We start from the raw sequence: 15,032 nt of genomic DNA, 5'->3' as shown, positions 1-15,032 counted from the left end.
AAGAGCAACTGCGAAGAGGACATGGCAACTTTTTTGGCGGCTCTTCCGGTTGGTCTCTCAGCTCCCTCACCTTCACTTAGTCTAGGAAGCTCACTTCCAGAATGTGCAGCTTACCTCACATCCTTTAGTTATCCCTCTTTATTATCACTTAACATGGTTTACTTTGCTGGATGGCTGGTAACAAGGTTTGTCAAGTTTCATACATGTCAAAACGTGACTTAGCAATGTGAATTGCAAATCAAGAAGGACACTTTTTCTGATGAGAGCCCAGTGTTGTTGTATTTGAGTGTGAAAGGAACGGCTGAAGGAGACTTTGAAAGCCTCTCAGTCCCTTCACCTTGCTTTGTTTCCTTCGGTCAAGCGTGTGAGAAGGCTTTTGTCAGGTCAGTTGACAATCTTGTTTTAAAATAAGGCGTTGGGAAGGCGTGGTGTATCACTCTTCATGAGAAGGTCGAAAAGCTGCTGACTCTCTGCAGTGAGGATGTCTATGATGATTTATTTGCTTTGTTTGCAAGGGTGAGGCTTCATTGGTTTGCCCACAAAAAGAATACTCAGCTCCTTGATCCAGCTGTGAGATGTAAAACCAAGCAACAAGTGCAGAGGCTGTGCAGATGAGACAAAACTTGCGTTATGCCCACAGGAAGTGCCTTTAGTTTGTCTTATATGTTGCATTCAATGCTCGACCTAGCATACCAGATTGTGCGAGTACATACCTCTAAATTATCACACGCTTTGCCGAAACTGTCTACAGCGATGACCAAATTAATCTAGCATACTTTAAATAAAGTGTAAAAGTTCATTTCGCATGCTACACTGCAGTTAACGTATAGATTCAGCTAGATGAACTTGAGTTTTCCATAGATCAATATCAAAATTTCAGTGTCACAGCATGCAGAACTGATTTTTTCATTCTATTTAAAATATGTTAGATTCACTCGACCCTCGCTGTATATAGTGCTAGATGATGTCGCTCACTTGAATGATAGGACCGGGTGCCTACCAAATCACTTATTCCAAATTCCCCAATTTTCCCAAGGATTCCCCGACTATTTCGATAAAATGTTGACCGTTACTTTGGTTCAGAGAGTGCTTAGTGGCCTGCGCTGCCTAGTGACGTGTCAAGCAACGTTGTTCAGTGCAGCGGCACCAACGTGCAATCTTTGTGCAATCATCGGGCTTTGTTGCACGCTGCCGTTCCACTTTCGCTTATCATTCTTACTGACTAGGAACTTTTTTATGGTTTCCTTTATATTGCCGTCCTTTCAATATAATCTGCATTACCTGAGAATTTTAGGTTTTCCAGGTTGGTAGACACCCTTCACACCCTGTGCATGATTTAAGAGTGAGTGAGAACAAGCGTTGACCTCGATGTTTACTTGTGTAGTGTGACAACTTGAAACATAAACCTGGATTAATGTTTGGTTGTCTGAGGTATACAAAAGTATATCAAACTGAGATGAAAGGTAAATCAGAGAGTCAGAATGGTGCTAACAATTTGCAACAGAGCGAATTAACAGCCTTTTTCTACTGCTTTTTTTCCTGTCAATTTGCGACAGCAAAGCTGTGGAGCACAACATGTTTGTGACGAGCGCATGTAGTGTAACGAAAGATCTCTATTTTTAATCTCTTGAAGCATTCATTCATATGGACATTCAAATGCAAAAGACATGCATAGCCCCACACTTCCACCTGTGATTGATATGGTTAAATCTGGTTACGAGCTCTCACGTGAACAGTGCAAGATAAATGCGTAAACATGCCTCCTGTTGAGAGTATTAAGTGCATGTATAGAGTTGTCCAAACCTCATTTCACTATGTTTTTAATGCCATATCTATCTTTTTAAGTATTCAGTGGTGGTGTTGTAAGTTTGTATATAATAAACTGTGAAAAACAAGCTTGTGCCTATTTGTCTTTCTTGGCAAACAAGCCATTGTTACAATAATAAGTATGCCTTCATAGGCGTGCTGTAACACACTGGTTATTTGAAAAAGATAGTAACTTATTGGTGGTTCCCAGAACTGATACAAAAACTGGTTCTTCTGCAAGAGGGATTACATGGGAGTGATTGATACAAACAAGGCTCGCATGAAGCAAGGTATGAAGGACATTACTTGCGCAGGCATGTAGAACATCTGAAAATAATCATTTAAATTTTGCACCACTGGCGAAAATCGTTTAAATTTTGCGCCACAACCAATCGTGACATCACAATCCCCAGTTAAAAATTCCCATTAGATTCCAATTGGAATTTCCAATTGATACAAGCTAGGTCCAGCTGGGTCATGAGGAAATTGCGTCATATTGTGTTTCTTTTTATTAAAGCATCACTTCCTGTACATCACAGGCGAGCATGACTAATAACAATGCCGCGCACCTCACAGATAGCGCTGCGCCCCATGAGCCACCATCTTTGCGCCTATGGGCGTCTATGGAAGCTTTGCCACCATCCACACATAAACCTTGTGTGTTTCGTGACCGCTTGAACCCTTTGGAGGAGATCGACAAGGACGAATTGTAGGAGCGCTTCCGATTCGGACGCGCGGGCATTGCGTTCCTTGCCGATAGACTGCGGCCAGACTTGGAGCGGCTAACGCGTCGCAGCCGCGCCCTCTCTGCAGAGCAGCAGGTCATTGTCGCCCTGCAGTTCTATGGCACAGAAAACTTCCTCATCAGCGCAGGGGACTACATCCGTGTGCACGTCTCCACTGCTTTGCGGACTGTAAGGCGGGTGACTCTGGCCTTGGCATGTCGTGCCCGAGACTTCATAGGGTAAGAGGTTTGGAGCATCTCCTGGCGCATCCCGATACTAGGCGCATGTGCAAGCCAGTTTTCCGAGAAAGAAGCATGGGCCTAGATTGCCGATGAGCAATCACCATTATTTCAGAAACCCTTTGTATAGAAATTTTGGTGCGTAAATTGTGTTTGCTGAAACACCCGAATTCGTTGAAGGTGGTCTTCTCAGCACACCTATTCTGCAATTTATTTATGGCGCACCACCTGTGCGATGACCCTTCAGTTTTTGTTTCCTAAGTTGTAGGCTTGCTAGCCTGAATATCTGCCAGCGCGTCGATCCCTCGTATGCTGGTACCTCCCTAAAGGAATATTAATAGTGCTGCTTCAGCACTCGATATCTGTTCCCCGGTTATGACCGTGACATGCAGACCAGTAAACTGAGCAGTAAAATTACACAAACCAACTGGAGTGTACAAAATGGCTCCCTTAGTACCTATTATTGGTGCAGGTACAAATGCAACTAAACTACAAATAAAGTAGGTGTGCAGACATTTATAAACAGCCTGGTTTAACTGTGCACTAGGTGCTACTGAGCTAGTCTTGTGGCTACTGAGTACTGTCATTGAGCAGACAAGGTTTTTATGGCTCACTATTGATGAAGATGAATGATAGCTGTGTTATTTTTAAGCATGTGATAATAACAACAAAACCATCGCTGTTAGTGTCATAGTGCTACAGACTGACTCAAATCCATCTACAATGCAGGTGGCCAGGTGAAGCTGAGGGTCATGCCTTGCAACAGGCCTTTGAGATCGGTGGGTTTCCTTCGGACGTGGGTGCTGTTGATGGCACTCACATTCGGATACAGGCACCACGAATGCATGAGGAGGTGTATGTACACCGCCATCTGTACCATTCGATAAATGTACAGTTAGTGGTTGACGTCTTTGACCGTATCCACAATGTGGTTGCAAAATGGCCTGGAAGAACCCACGACTCCAGAATATTCACTGAGGGCTCGTTGTTAGGCAAGCTGGCCGATGGCGTTTACGATGGTCTACTCCTTGGAGATAGCGACTACACCTGCAAGCCATGGCTGATGACACCCTTCCTGTCTCCGTCATCAGCAGCGGAGGTCGCCTACAATGCGTCGCATAGCACAATGAAGAGCATCGTGGAACGGTAAAGCCAGGCTATGCGTCCTGGTTCGACGGTTCAGTGTTGCAGCACCTTGAGGCACCTAAACTTTTTCATATGGTTGTGCCTGCACTTTACATTTGTTGCCATTTTTATGTTCTTGCATAGTAGGCTACGGCTGCTCAGAAGCAAGGAAAGGAAGGTGTATCTCTACTATACCCTATTTATACTACTGGCTACCTAGCTACTGCCATAGCCTGTAATGTTTATTCTAAGGTTAGCCAGCTTTGTGGGAATGAAGAAGGTCAATTCACAAAATTCACCCATTTGCCAGTTGACTCTATACGTCACATTAATTATTATATTTCATTTGCTCTTTTCTGTTTGAACTCCAGAACAGAAGTTAGAACTTTTCTGAAACATATTCTTTCCTGTTGGTGCTGTATGACTGGGTTTATTAACCTACAGGTTTTTACTAGCTGTTTATACTTTTCAAACAATAGCAGTTAAATTTTTTTTTGTTACTCCATATTGCTGCGAGCGCAGGAGGCAGCGCGGCCGTGGCCTAACGGTTATCGTGCTTGCCTCCAAAAAGAAGAGCCAGGGTTCAATTCCCGGGAGTTACGCGTCCTTTTATTTATTCTTGCAGTTTAATGTTCTGGTGAATTCGAGAACTCTGTTGCTTGTCCGAGGTATCAATGTTCTAGTCGCCGATCCTTCCAGGTCGATTGTTCCAGAAGCCAGCGCGTGTACATAAGGGGCCCCGCGTGGGAATCTGCAGTCAGTCTCGCCCCGGCATTCGACTCAGCTGTTATGCCGACTTCGACGCCCACGACGTTCTCCTGTTATCTTGTTTCCTTTTTTTTTTTATTTTTGGGCACAAGTTCGCCCCATTCAACGTTTCAGTCTTCCCCCCCCCCCCCCCCCCCCCCCCAGTTATTCTTTGTTTCCTTGGCTGTTCCTTCGTGACAATATTGCCTAAATATAAAGCAATTCTTAAAAAAAAAAATGCTTACGATGTGAAAAAAAAAAATTACACATTGGCTTAGGCAGGTCTTGATTTTAGGAAAGTTTGAGTACAGACATATTCAAACATATCCTCTTAAATACTGCTTATCTCAAACTGCATTTTCCTAGCAGGTTTTTGGAAAGAATATTTTCATTATATCAGTGATGGGATTGCTGCGCCATTTGCCCCAAAGTGATTACCCTGCTATGTTTTATTACATTTAACCAAAATGTGAGGAATTTGCACCAACGCAGTGCTAAAATTTAATGTCACTTTAATAATACTGAAAATATAATAGCTCGGGCCTTGCTGCCCGGCCGGACCATTACGATATGCTTACGCAAGTTTTCAAAACTTTTGATTATCGTCTCAAATACCATACTATTCTATCACATTTTGTTAGAATGACAGACAATATCAGGAAGTTTCGTAATAATTTTCATGCTACTTGTCTGTTTATTCTGGACGGTTAGCTAGTGTCGTTGAGTGTGCTTTTCACCGAGCACTGGTGTACTGCAAGAAGCAAACACCACGGAATAGGCATCGCGATTTAGCATGTCTTGCTTTGCCGCAGCGCGCCCCGTGTTAAGGGGAAAGCACTCCTACAAAGCAAAACGCAACACAATTCCTGAATATTACTTCGGCTCGTATATATGATAGATTGCGAGGTCCTGACGGTACCTTTTTCGAATTCGAGATTTAGCAAGGGTACTTTGGTATTGCAAGAACATTTATATGTGCTCTTTTTTATGTTTAGTATTTATTTATGCCAACTCATTTGTTTAGCTGTCAATTTTCTATAAGTGTGAGTAGATTAGAACTAAATTGACAGGAGCAGTGGATGGAATCTCAGGAAGATCCTGAATGAGTTCGGCGGGATTGTTTTTAAGTTTCGTTCACGTGCAGTTTTTGCTATGAAGTTCTACAGATAAAATGTAATTTATGTTGATAATCAAATGACAAGTGCTTTGTTTTTATCTGAATTATAAATTGCAGTTTTATTACAATCTCTAGAACTTGAAGGAAACACCAGTTTATGTGATCAATGTTATTGTACTATTTCAGTGGCATTCAGTACCTAAGATAACCATTCAAAGCACTTTGTGCTGTCCTTCATCACACACCTTCTTGTCACCCTGTCATGATGCTTCTCCACGCAACTAAACACTACAGTTTTGTGTTTGAGAAACTCCTGCTGGTGCAGTTGACGCTAACAAAGGTTTGAATGTATGTGAGAAGGCGATGTAGACATTGCCTTTTAGTTGGACAGGCCGACAAATTAATCTTGACATAATGTTTGCATTGGTATGAATAAAAATGAATGTGCGCTTTTGCTATAGAAGTTCTTTTTGTTGCTCCAAAATTGACTTTTGACTGCTCCAAGAGCTGCTCCAAAATGACTCGGACCAATCACATCACTGATATCTTTTACAAAATCCGCATATCATTACTATGTTAAAATATTGCAGCAAAAATATAAAATATTAGGCATAATACCATGTTTTCAGTGGGCTGGAGCGATGATAGACATCACTTGCCGACCTCATTAGATGTTCTTGTTAAACCACTTAAAAAAATAACAGATCTTGCTCTATACACTGTGCAGGACGATAGGCCAGATAAGGCCAAGTTCCATTGCCTCCATGCTGAGTTGAGGATGCCGCCAGAGAGATGCTGCGACATCACTGTCGCCTGTTGTGTCCTGCACAACCTGGCCAAGACATACCCCTGCAGCATGCCAAAGACTGTCCTCCCCGAAGAGGTTCCTGTCGAGCCCGTGGCAGCAGGCCGTGACGAAAGCAATGAGGCTCGGGACGCCATCGTCAGCCAGTTCTTCGGTTGAGCATAAGTATACCAATATATTGCACATGCTGCTTTGTATGGTTTTCAGTACCAGTGCATTGTGCTGGCAAGGTACCCCCAATGATGTAAAGTCATCAAAAACATTACCTTTCACAGCTTATTATCCTCTGTGATACGATGTTGATGTATAAAATTTTTAATATGCTGTACATGCTTTAGTTATATTTCATCTCACCCGATGAAGAACTAGGGCCCAAAGCAAATCTACCACATGGTTTCAAACAGGCTCGTGATTGGACCCGGTGGCCTGTAGCATTGGGCTTTAGTCCATCGTAGGACGAGACAAAGTATAGCAGATCTGAATCCAATAATCTATTGACAGTTGCAAGTAAAATGAATTTTATTTCTCAGCAGCTATGTTGGCTTTGTCATATGTGAACAAATACATTCAAAATAAAAATTAAAAACAGCATAATATGTCAATGTTTACTCTTCTCCTAATTGTTTTTTAACAATTTGATTTGCAATTCTGCACACTGTGTTTCCAGTCCAGTTAAAGTTTTTTTGCTCTTCTAGTAATTTTTTTGACTGACGGTAGAACTCCTCTGCAGCAGTTGCTGCTGCGATCGTTGTCGTGGCAGCTTGCATAACCCTTTCTGTGCACTCCTCCTCCAGCAGGAGGTTTGGTCCCTCCAGCTGCTGCTGCCTCTCTTGTCTCCAGCAGGAACCGCTGTGAAGCCTCCTCGCACCAACGTCGGCTGTACGGCACATTTGTTAGAGCTTGCTGCACCACCTCCTGTGACAGACTCTCGTGCAGCACTTCCGCACTTGCTCCGCTCCCAGAGGGACCAGGCTGTGGATCTATTCCCCTGGAGCTGTCACTGCGACAAATGCATGTGTAAAAAGTGGTCAGGGTTTGTTCTTATCAGTATGGGCAAAGAGAACACACTGTGCAAAGTTTGTAACCCTGATAAAGATGCCCATGCTGCGCCAAAATTCACTCATATGTGTTGGTGCAGAGGACAAAGTTTGCTAGCTAAGTTGGTTTATACACTGACGTGCAGGATTGAGGTTGGAGCACAGTGTTCTTACTTCTTGCACAATTGCCCAATACATGGTGTGGAAAAATGCGCATTTGGTTGTGAAGAGCATTCACATGCATGTTTTCGTACACTTTCACTGCTAAAGGTTTGAATGCAGCTGTGTAGCTATGTGATAACAGTTTGTAAAATTAGTGGTCACATGTCCAGTCAAACCACGTTGCACTGTGCACATTGATAGGACAACTTCAAACATTACAGCACATAGTTTCACTGGCATTGATTTTACTCGCACATGTTACCATCATGGGGGTAGTTAACTTCACAACCAGAATGAAGGTAGTGTTTGAACCAATTTTTTTAAGTTGGTAAAACTAGCAACAGGATGGTTGAACTGTGTGCAATCTTTTAATATACATATTGAAAACCTGCCACAGTTAGCATAAAAAAATCCATTGACACTTTGTTGCATTTAATTTTTATAAGATGGTAAATAGCTTTACCACCTGATTTGTCCATTGCATGCCGTCCTGTTTCATAAATTTGTAGCTTCAGTGGTCCTCTTTCAGCCTTGTTGAAAACAATTAGAAATGTGGTAGCGCTGTGCCTCGTCAGATCTTGGAGTGCACTCTGGAAGACGGTTTCGTGACCTATATTTTGAGCCGCCTTTGAGCTTTTGTGGTTCAAATAAAACTAAAGCCAGATTCCCGAAAATTTCTTACGACAAAAAAGTTTGTAAATTTATCTTACGACAAAGTTGCAAACTTTTGAGTATTCCCGAAGCAAAATGTTTTTAAGTTTTGCGCAAATTACTGATTTCGTCGAAACGTACGCAAAACATACGAATATTTTGCTTCGGGAATACTGAAAAGTTTGTAACTTTGTTGTAAGATAAATTTACAAACTTTTTGTTGTAAGAAAGTTTCGGGAATCTGGCCTCTGATTTTAATATAAAAGTACTCGGCAGTAATGCTATTCAAATGGCAACATGCCCATCTTCTTATCAACATTTGTCCTCGTCTTTTAGAGCCTCACCTGGAGCAACAGTCCTGCTTTACTATGACTGGTTCCTTAGCACCACTTACTCGCCACACAACCGGGTCTCGAAACCAGTCACCTGCCCTCCCGTGTCACCTATGGTGGCATCCAACCCGCACAGGTTGGGAGAGTCCTCGCCGATCACCTCGAGGACGGCTTCGACGAGGGGCGTCAGGACATGGGGGTTTGGCCCAGCACCTATGAATTAAGGCATAGTAATTTCGTCTTGTCTACTACTTACTCGAGTAAAAACAGAGGAGGTGGGGTTCACTGTTCAACCAAGTATGTAAATGAACCTTACATGAGAAAATCAAAATAAACAAATACTGCATGAAGCATTATTTTAAACATTCAGTAACTGCGAGATAACATTGCTGAAACTGTGGACTATGTTATCATGCAATTTTTACTTTCTTACAGTTTAGCCTGTCGGCCTCGGTTGGCCTCGACCACTTTTCTCTCTAAAAATGTGTGTTAGTTTGTGTCCAAAGATTTGGGTCTTCCACTAGAACTGTTTTACGGGTTACATACAGCCTGTGCAGAACTTGTACATAAACTGCAATAAATTGTCTTCTGATGCTGTAACACTGCTTTCACTGCTGCTCTTAGAAGATGACAAGTCGACTCCCAACAGAGGGCAAGGGTGCACGAATATACAAATGTTTACATTCACGTTTCTAGGTTTGATTGTCCACATATTATCACTAAAGCAATGCAATATTTTTACAACTTAAGAACACAATAAACTTACCTGTGCGCTGTTTATGCTTCTTGTATAAGCTGTACAGTTGTCTGGTCTTCTTTAAAAGGTTCCTCCAGCACTGCTGTAACTGGTCTGGGGTGCACAAACAGCCCATGGCTCTGTAAATTTCGTCCCATGCCTGTCTTTTTGTTTGGGTCATGATCATAGCACTGATCTTCCCCATAATTAGATATTTTTGCTCCCCCACTGCCCGAATTCGTTGTAATTGTTCATCAAATGTCCAATTCCTCTGCCGTTTCATGCTGATGGTCGATGTCGCCCGACTCATTTTCGATTTCAGATTGGTTGTGATTGTCTGCCACGTAATTATGTCTCTCTTTATTATCCTAACAAGACATCTAGTTATCCGAAAATAAAATAAATTGAAGAAAGACAAGCGCAAGAAAAAACATGGACACTACTTTCATGATAAAAGCTTTGTTCATTTCCCAGTTGTACAAGTTCCAGTACAGAAGTTTGATTGAATGCCGTGCCGGCAGCTTCTATTGGGGTAATGGATATTTGCTTCTGAGGCAAGCTTTTAGTTTACATCTTGCCTTTGTGAACCAGTGATGAACAAGTCACATAGAGGGCTCCACCACTAGACCTACTAAGTGCACCTGAAAAACATTGTTAGTAAGTCGGCTGCAGCTACTGCTGAGTCAGCCAAGTCTACACCGAGCCAGCCGTTGCTGTAAAAAGCATATACAAATGAACCCCAACTTTACCTAGGATGTTGCTGTCGTCTATGACGGCACATGGCTCAAGAGAGGCTACAGTTCCCATGTTGCTGTCGGGAGCGTGATCGAGTATGACATTGGCTTCATCCTGGATGCGGATGTTCTTTCAAATCTGTCTCTCGACCGACAGACTGGACCCAAGCCCATAGAGGAGAGGTGCCCTGAGCGGCATCAAAACCTCGAGTGCCAGAAAAACACAGACACAACGTAAACTCAGGAAGAATGGAGGTTGATGCAGTGCTCACCATTTTTGGGCGCTCTCTAGAGAAACATGACTTGCGCTACATGACACTAATATCTGACGGGGAAAACAGAACCTTCTGTGTACTAGCTGAAGACAAGACCTACGGGTTTCTCCCCATAAAGAAAGAGGAGTGCCTCAACCATGTGAAAAAACGGATGGGAACTGCTCTGAGGAAGATCTTGCAGAAGAGCGACGAGCCTCTTGGAGGAAAGGGCCGCCTCACAAAGGTGCTCATCAAGAGGCTCACTGGGTATTATGGATGAGCTATAAGAAGTCATAGCAACGATGTGGAAGCCATGTAGCGTGCTGTGATGGCCACATATTACCATGTGACTTCGACGGATGAAGACCCAAAGCACGATCTTTGTCCAGGAGGACAAGACTCCTGGTGCCAGAACAAGGTCGATGAGGCAAAGGGAGCGCCACAACCCAAACACAAGTACAGCCTCTCTGACTACGTTGCTGAAGCCATGCTGCCTGTGTATGAGCATCTGTCGCAGACATCACCTCTTGAGTGCTGCTTGGGAGCCAAGACACAAAATGCTGCAGAGAGCTTCCACTCTGTATTGTGGGCCTTGATGCCAGGAGCAGCACGCCTCGCAGGTGTTGGTACGTACTGCGCTGCACGAGGCAGTCGTCGGGTTTAACACTGGCTGCGCTAGGACACACCTAGAGATGTCTAGTGCCATGAACCTTCAGCCCACACATCTGGCTCTCCGGCGGGCTTCAGAGAAGGACTCCCTCCGCTTGCATAAGGCCACCAAACGCCTCAGTCCAAAAACCGAAACACGCCAGAAGAGGAGGCTGCAACACGGCACACAAGACTATGCTGCCGGCTCCTTCTGACACAGTTAGGAAAAAGGGAACAGCGCCAAAAGTATGGAGGATAAAGAATGAGGAACACACAAACCAAGCGCTTTGTCCTCTGTACTTTTGGCACTGCTTTCCTCTTCGTAACTATGCATAACCAACTCGCCCAATTTTCAACGGTCCTTCCGACACTATTGGATTGCCTCAAACTTTCAGACTCTTTTTCTCAGGAACACAATTTCTTGAGCCGTTACTGTACCTGCCGTTGATATTTTCTCAACTAGTGGCTTGATTTGCATGCAGTCCTTTTTATTTTGGTGCCAGAGAGTGGTAGGAGGGCACGACAATCTGCTTCTGCAATAAAGAGTGATTTTTTTTAATCATAAAATGTTCTTATATTTATTTGCGAGTTTGGTAACATGAAAATTTGAACTTTCACTAAAGCCGTTCCAGAAGGAAATTTATAAAAATGGCTGTCTCCACCTTTCGTATATAATCAAGCGCCTGTCCAGTGAATTTCCTTTTGATACTGTGCTCCAAAGATATCTCGGTATGGGCAAAACAAAGAAATAGAAACTTATGTGTCTCAAAATTCAACAGGCATAATCGAGACTAACCTTGCAGTGATTATTAGGGTCCCTATAGCAACCTACTCTGCAAGTTTCACCTCATCTGCAAGTTTCATGCCAATATTGCATTTACTCGCAAAATCAACACACTTTTTTCCCCGAAATATTGACACGTATTTGGAGGGAGGAGGAGGAGGGGGGGGGGGGGGGGGGGGGGGGGGGGGCGACACAGTGAATAAGCATACAGTGGTCGCACTCAAGGCGACTTTTGGTAATCGGGCGTTAGGCAGCGCCCCTTACCGCATATGCGAACTAAACACTTCTTATGTTTCTGATTTCTTGTAGCAGAATGCTGTGTAAAAGTAATCGTTATAAAACAAAGTTATTACACCAGTAATACTAATTTTTAAAAATATAAGAGCCAGCCCTTCCCATGGTAAGTTGTGTTTCGTTTTGATCTCCTCTCTATTAAGGGGTTAAAGAAGAAAAAGAGGTGCATGTGTACCTGCCTCGCATTGTGAGTGCTGGATGATCTATGTGTTTTCCTAGGACTTATATCACCTTCTCCAAATGCAGCTCGCCATGTTCATCTGCAGAACCCCTCAGCCAAGCGCCACACTCCTTTGAGCCAAGCCCGCCACTTCAGCACGCGACGACATCGAGCCAGCCCCTTCCATGGCAAGTTGTGCTCCGTTCTGATGTGAACTCCTCTCTACTTTGGCTACTATGGCTACTACGCTGTAACGTGAGACACTGAGTGTGACGTGAGCGGCCTGGCCTGGCTTGACTTGGCTAGGCCACTTGGCAGCAAATAAAAAATGGCTTGGTGGCTTGCTAAATTGGACGCAATTCGAGACTCGCGGATCCAAAAATTGGAGGTGCGTTGATTACGGGAGAAAAAAAAAAAAGAAGTCAAAATATTGATGCCCGTTGTGATGTGTGCATTTATTATGCGAGTGCAATTATTATGCGAGTAAATGCGGTACCTTTAAAAACCAAAAAGTATTTTTTCTTCCCCACATCCTCCCTTAAATACCTTGGTGTAACTCTTTCAGCGACCTATGATGGAATATTCATGTAGAAACAATTGTATGCAAAGCCCAAGGCAAACAGACTCTGGTTCTTAAAACGTAACCTAAAGCCTTGTACCAGTTCAAATAAACTGATCGCATACAAAACATTGATTCGTCCAGTACTTGAGTATGCATCAGCTGTTTGGGACCCTCCTACACGAACACATAAACGTAAACCAACTGGAAATGGTTCAACGGAAAGCACTTCATTTCGTATATAATAAATATAGCTGCTAGATTCTGTGACCCCTTCTACACGCAAGCCAAGTTGGACACGCTTAAGGAGCGGCGCTACCACATTCGGAAGTTTTAGCGTTTTCGTTATTAACCCATTCCAAAGCCGGCGAATCGCCGGGCGTGCCGTCAGGGGCCATATTGCCAATGCCGGCGATTCTCCGGTCTGCATGAATTTCTGTTTTAACGAGCCACTCATAGATGGCGTGCAATGTAGACTTGGGGAGGTGTAGTGAAACACGTTGTCAACAGACGGCGAGGGTCGCTCTGTTCACTGTGTTTGTTTGAGCTTGGTTTTTTGTGTGTCCTCTTTCTTGCTCGATCGCAGTCTGCTTGGAGAAGATGGCAGCGTCCAGTCTATGGCGTTGGCTTTTCTGACAATGAAATCATAGATATCCTTTTCGACAGCGATGATGACGGGGCATCTGGTGAGGATAGTGAGTTTTCGGAGCCTTCTGTCGACGACGGGAGCGATTCTGACAGCAGTTCTGAGTCCCGAGTCACGACAAGATCGCACTGGTTGTGCGACGCCTAAGCGACCAAGGATGGAGTGCTTCGAGATTTTTCATAAAGGAAGAATCTGTGAGGACCTATTGAGTTAAAGACTTGAACAAACCACTTAAGCATGTAAATAAACATGTTTTTTTTTTGTTTTCTGCACTGAATTTTTAGTGTAAAACCTTATTATACAAGCAAGACAGTCATGCCTAGTGTGGCACTGTTTTACGCGTTAAAACGTGCAATTCAAACGGCCCGGCAGCACGTGGGTTAAATAATGTTTTTAATATTGACATAGTTTAATACCTAAAACCAAGATTGACCCACGCAGTTAGAGGCGCCCAGAGCAAGTCACTGATGCCTTTTTTTTTTGTCTTACAGGATGTTTCAAACCTTTTTTCTGATTTCAATAGAGAATTGGAACAACCTTCCGCTAGAGGTCACGGAATGTGATAGCGGAATTTCTTTCAAATGCTTTACGAAACACTATTTAGAGTCCCCCCCCCTACTAAACTTTGGTCTTGCTATAACTGCCACTGATTTCATTTATCATAATATTTACCCAACTATGTGTGCTTTGTCTTGGAATGTCAACTTTGTACTTTTTCCCCCAAAGTGTATGCTGCTGTTTTCTTTGCATTCTGTACAATCAACTTCAGATGGTGTTTTTGTTTTCTCCTGTTTACGTAACACCCACACCTGCTACAGCTCTCAAATGTAAACCACCAATATGTATAAATAAAAAATAAAAACATTTATTTTGTGCCGCTTTTGGAGATAATTTTGGGCTGGATTGGGAGGGGGGGGGGGGGGGGGGGGGAGGGGGCATGTGTGTGCATGTAAGCCTTTGGGTGTGCCTTATATGAATTGGTATAATTTATAAATTTTAAGATCAAGATGTCTGACCCAGCGAGAACCTGTTGACCCCCAATTCAGCCTACCTGATGATCCGAACTCAAGCGGGCAGAATAGACCCTTTGCAAAAATCCCCAAAACCTGCAAGCTCCACGAGACGAATAATGGGAATATTCGGTACGCCCCTCCCATCGTCGTTCCTCCCGCTACCACGTGGCATACGCAAGCAGGCTCAGGTTACCATAGCAACAACGTTCGAGAACCCCAGAGGCGAGTAGCCGAGTCAGATCATCATACAAGCAACAAGCGCAAAGGGAAAGGGTCTGCCCCTCTTTTCATCCTTCTCCTTTGCACCAAACCACCTCTGTCGTCTGCTGCGCCAACGCTTTGTCGAACCTAATCGAACCCTGCAACAGTCGCGGTGCAAAATAAGTGGATTCTGTGACACTGCAAGACGTGAAGTTAAGTTACAACCAATAGTGTATTCAAATCACCTTTCGAGATGC

General features: G+C 43.6%; 1 protein-coding gene across 2 annotated transcripts in view; it reads right to left on the bottom strand.

The window, feature by feature from the left end:
• Window positions 1-7,079: 7,079 nt before the first annotated feature.
• LOC115309071 overlaps window positions 7,080-15,032 on the bottom strand; it is a 54,647-nt gene continuing 46,694 nt past the window's right edge. Inside the window, exons 2-4 of one of the 2 annotated variants that reach the window (XM_029967236.4) lie at window positions 9,513-9,622; window positions 8,809-8,959; window positions 7,080-7,564 (exon numbers count right to left, since the gene is read on the bottom strand). In XM_029967236.4, the coding sequence (XP_029823096.2) occupies window positions 7,237-7,564; window positions 8,809-8,959; window positions 9,513-9,618 (585 nt within the window). In that variant the 5' untranslated portion in view covers window positions 9,619-9,622 and the 3' untranslated portion in view covers window positions 7,080-7,236. Of the gene's footprint in view, window positions 7,565-8,808; window positions 8,960-9,512; window positions 10,216-15,032 lie in introns of those variants that run through there. The other variant, XM_029967237.4, reaches the window with a different exon arrangement.

This window comes from Ixodes scapularis, unplaced genomic scaffold (assembly GCF_016920785.2).
Source record: "Ixodes scapularis isolate PalLabHiFi unplaced genomic scaffold, ASM1692078v2 PGA_scaffold1__304_contigs__length_218370807, whole genome shotgun sequence".
In the NCBI taxonomy this organism is placed as follows: Eukaryota; Metazoa; Arthropoda; class Arachnida; order Ixodida; family Ixodidae; genus Ixodes; species Ixodes scapularis.
The sequence above is the reverse complement of the archived record's forward strand: the minus strand, read 5'-3'. Positions and strand labels throughout refer to the sequence as shown.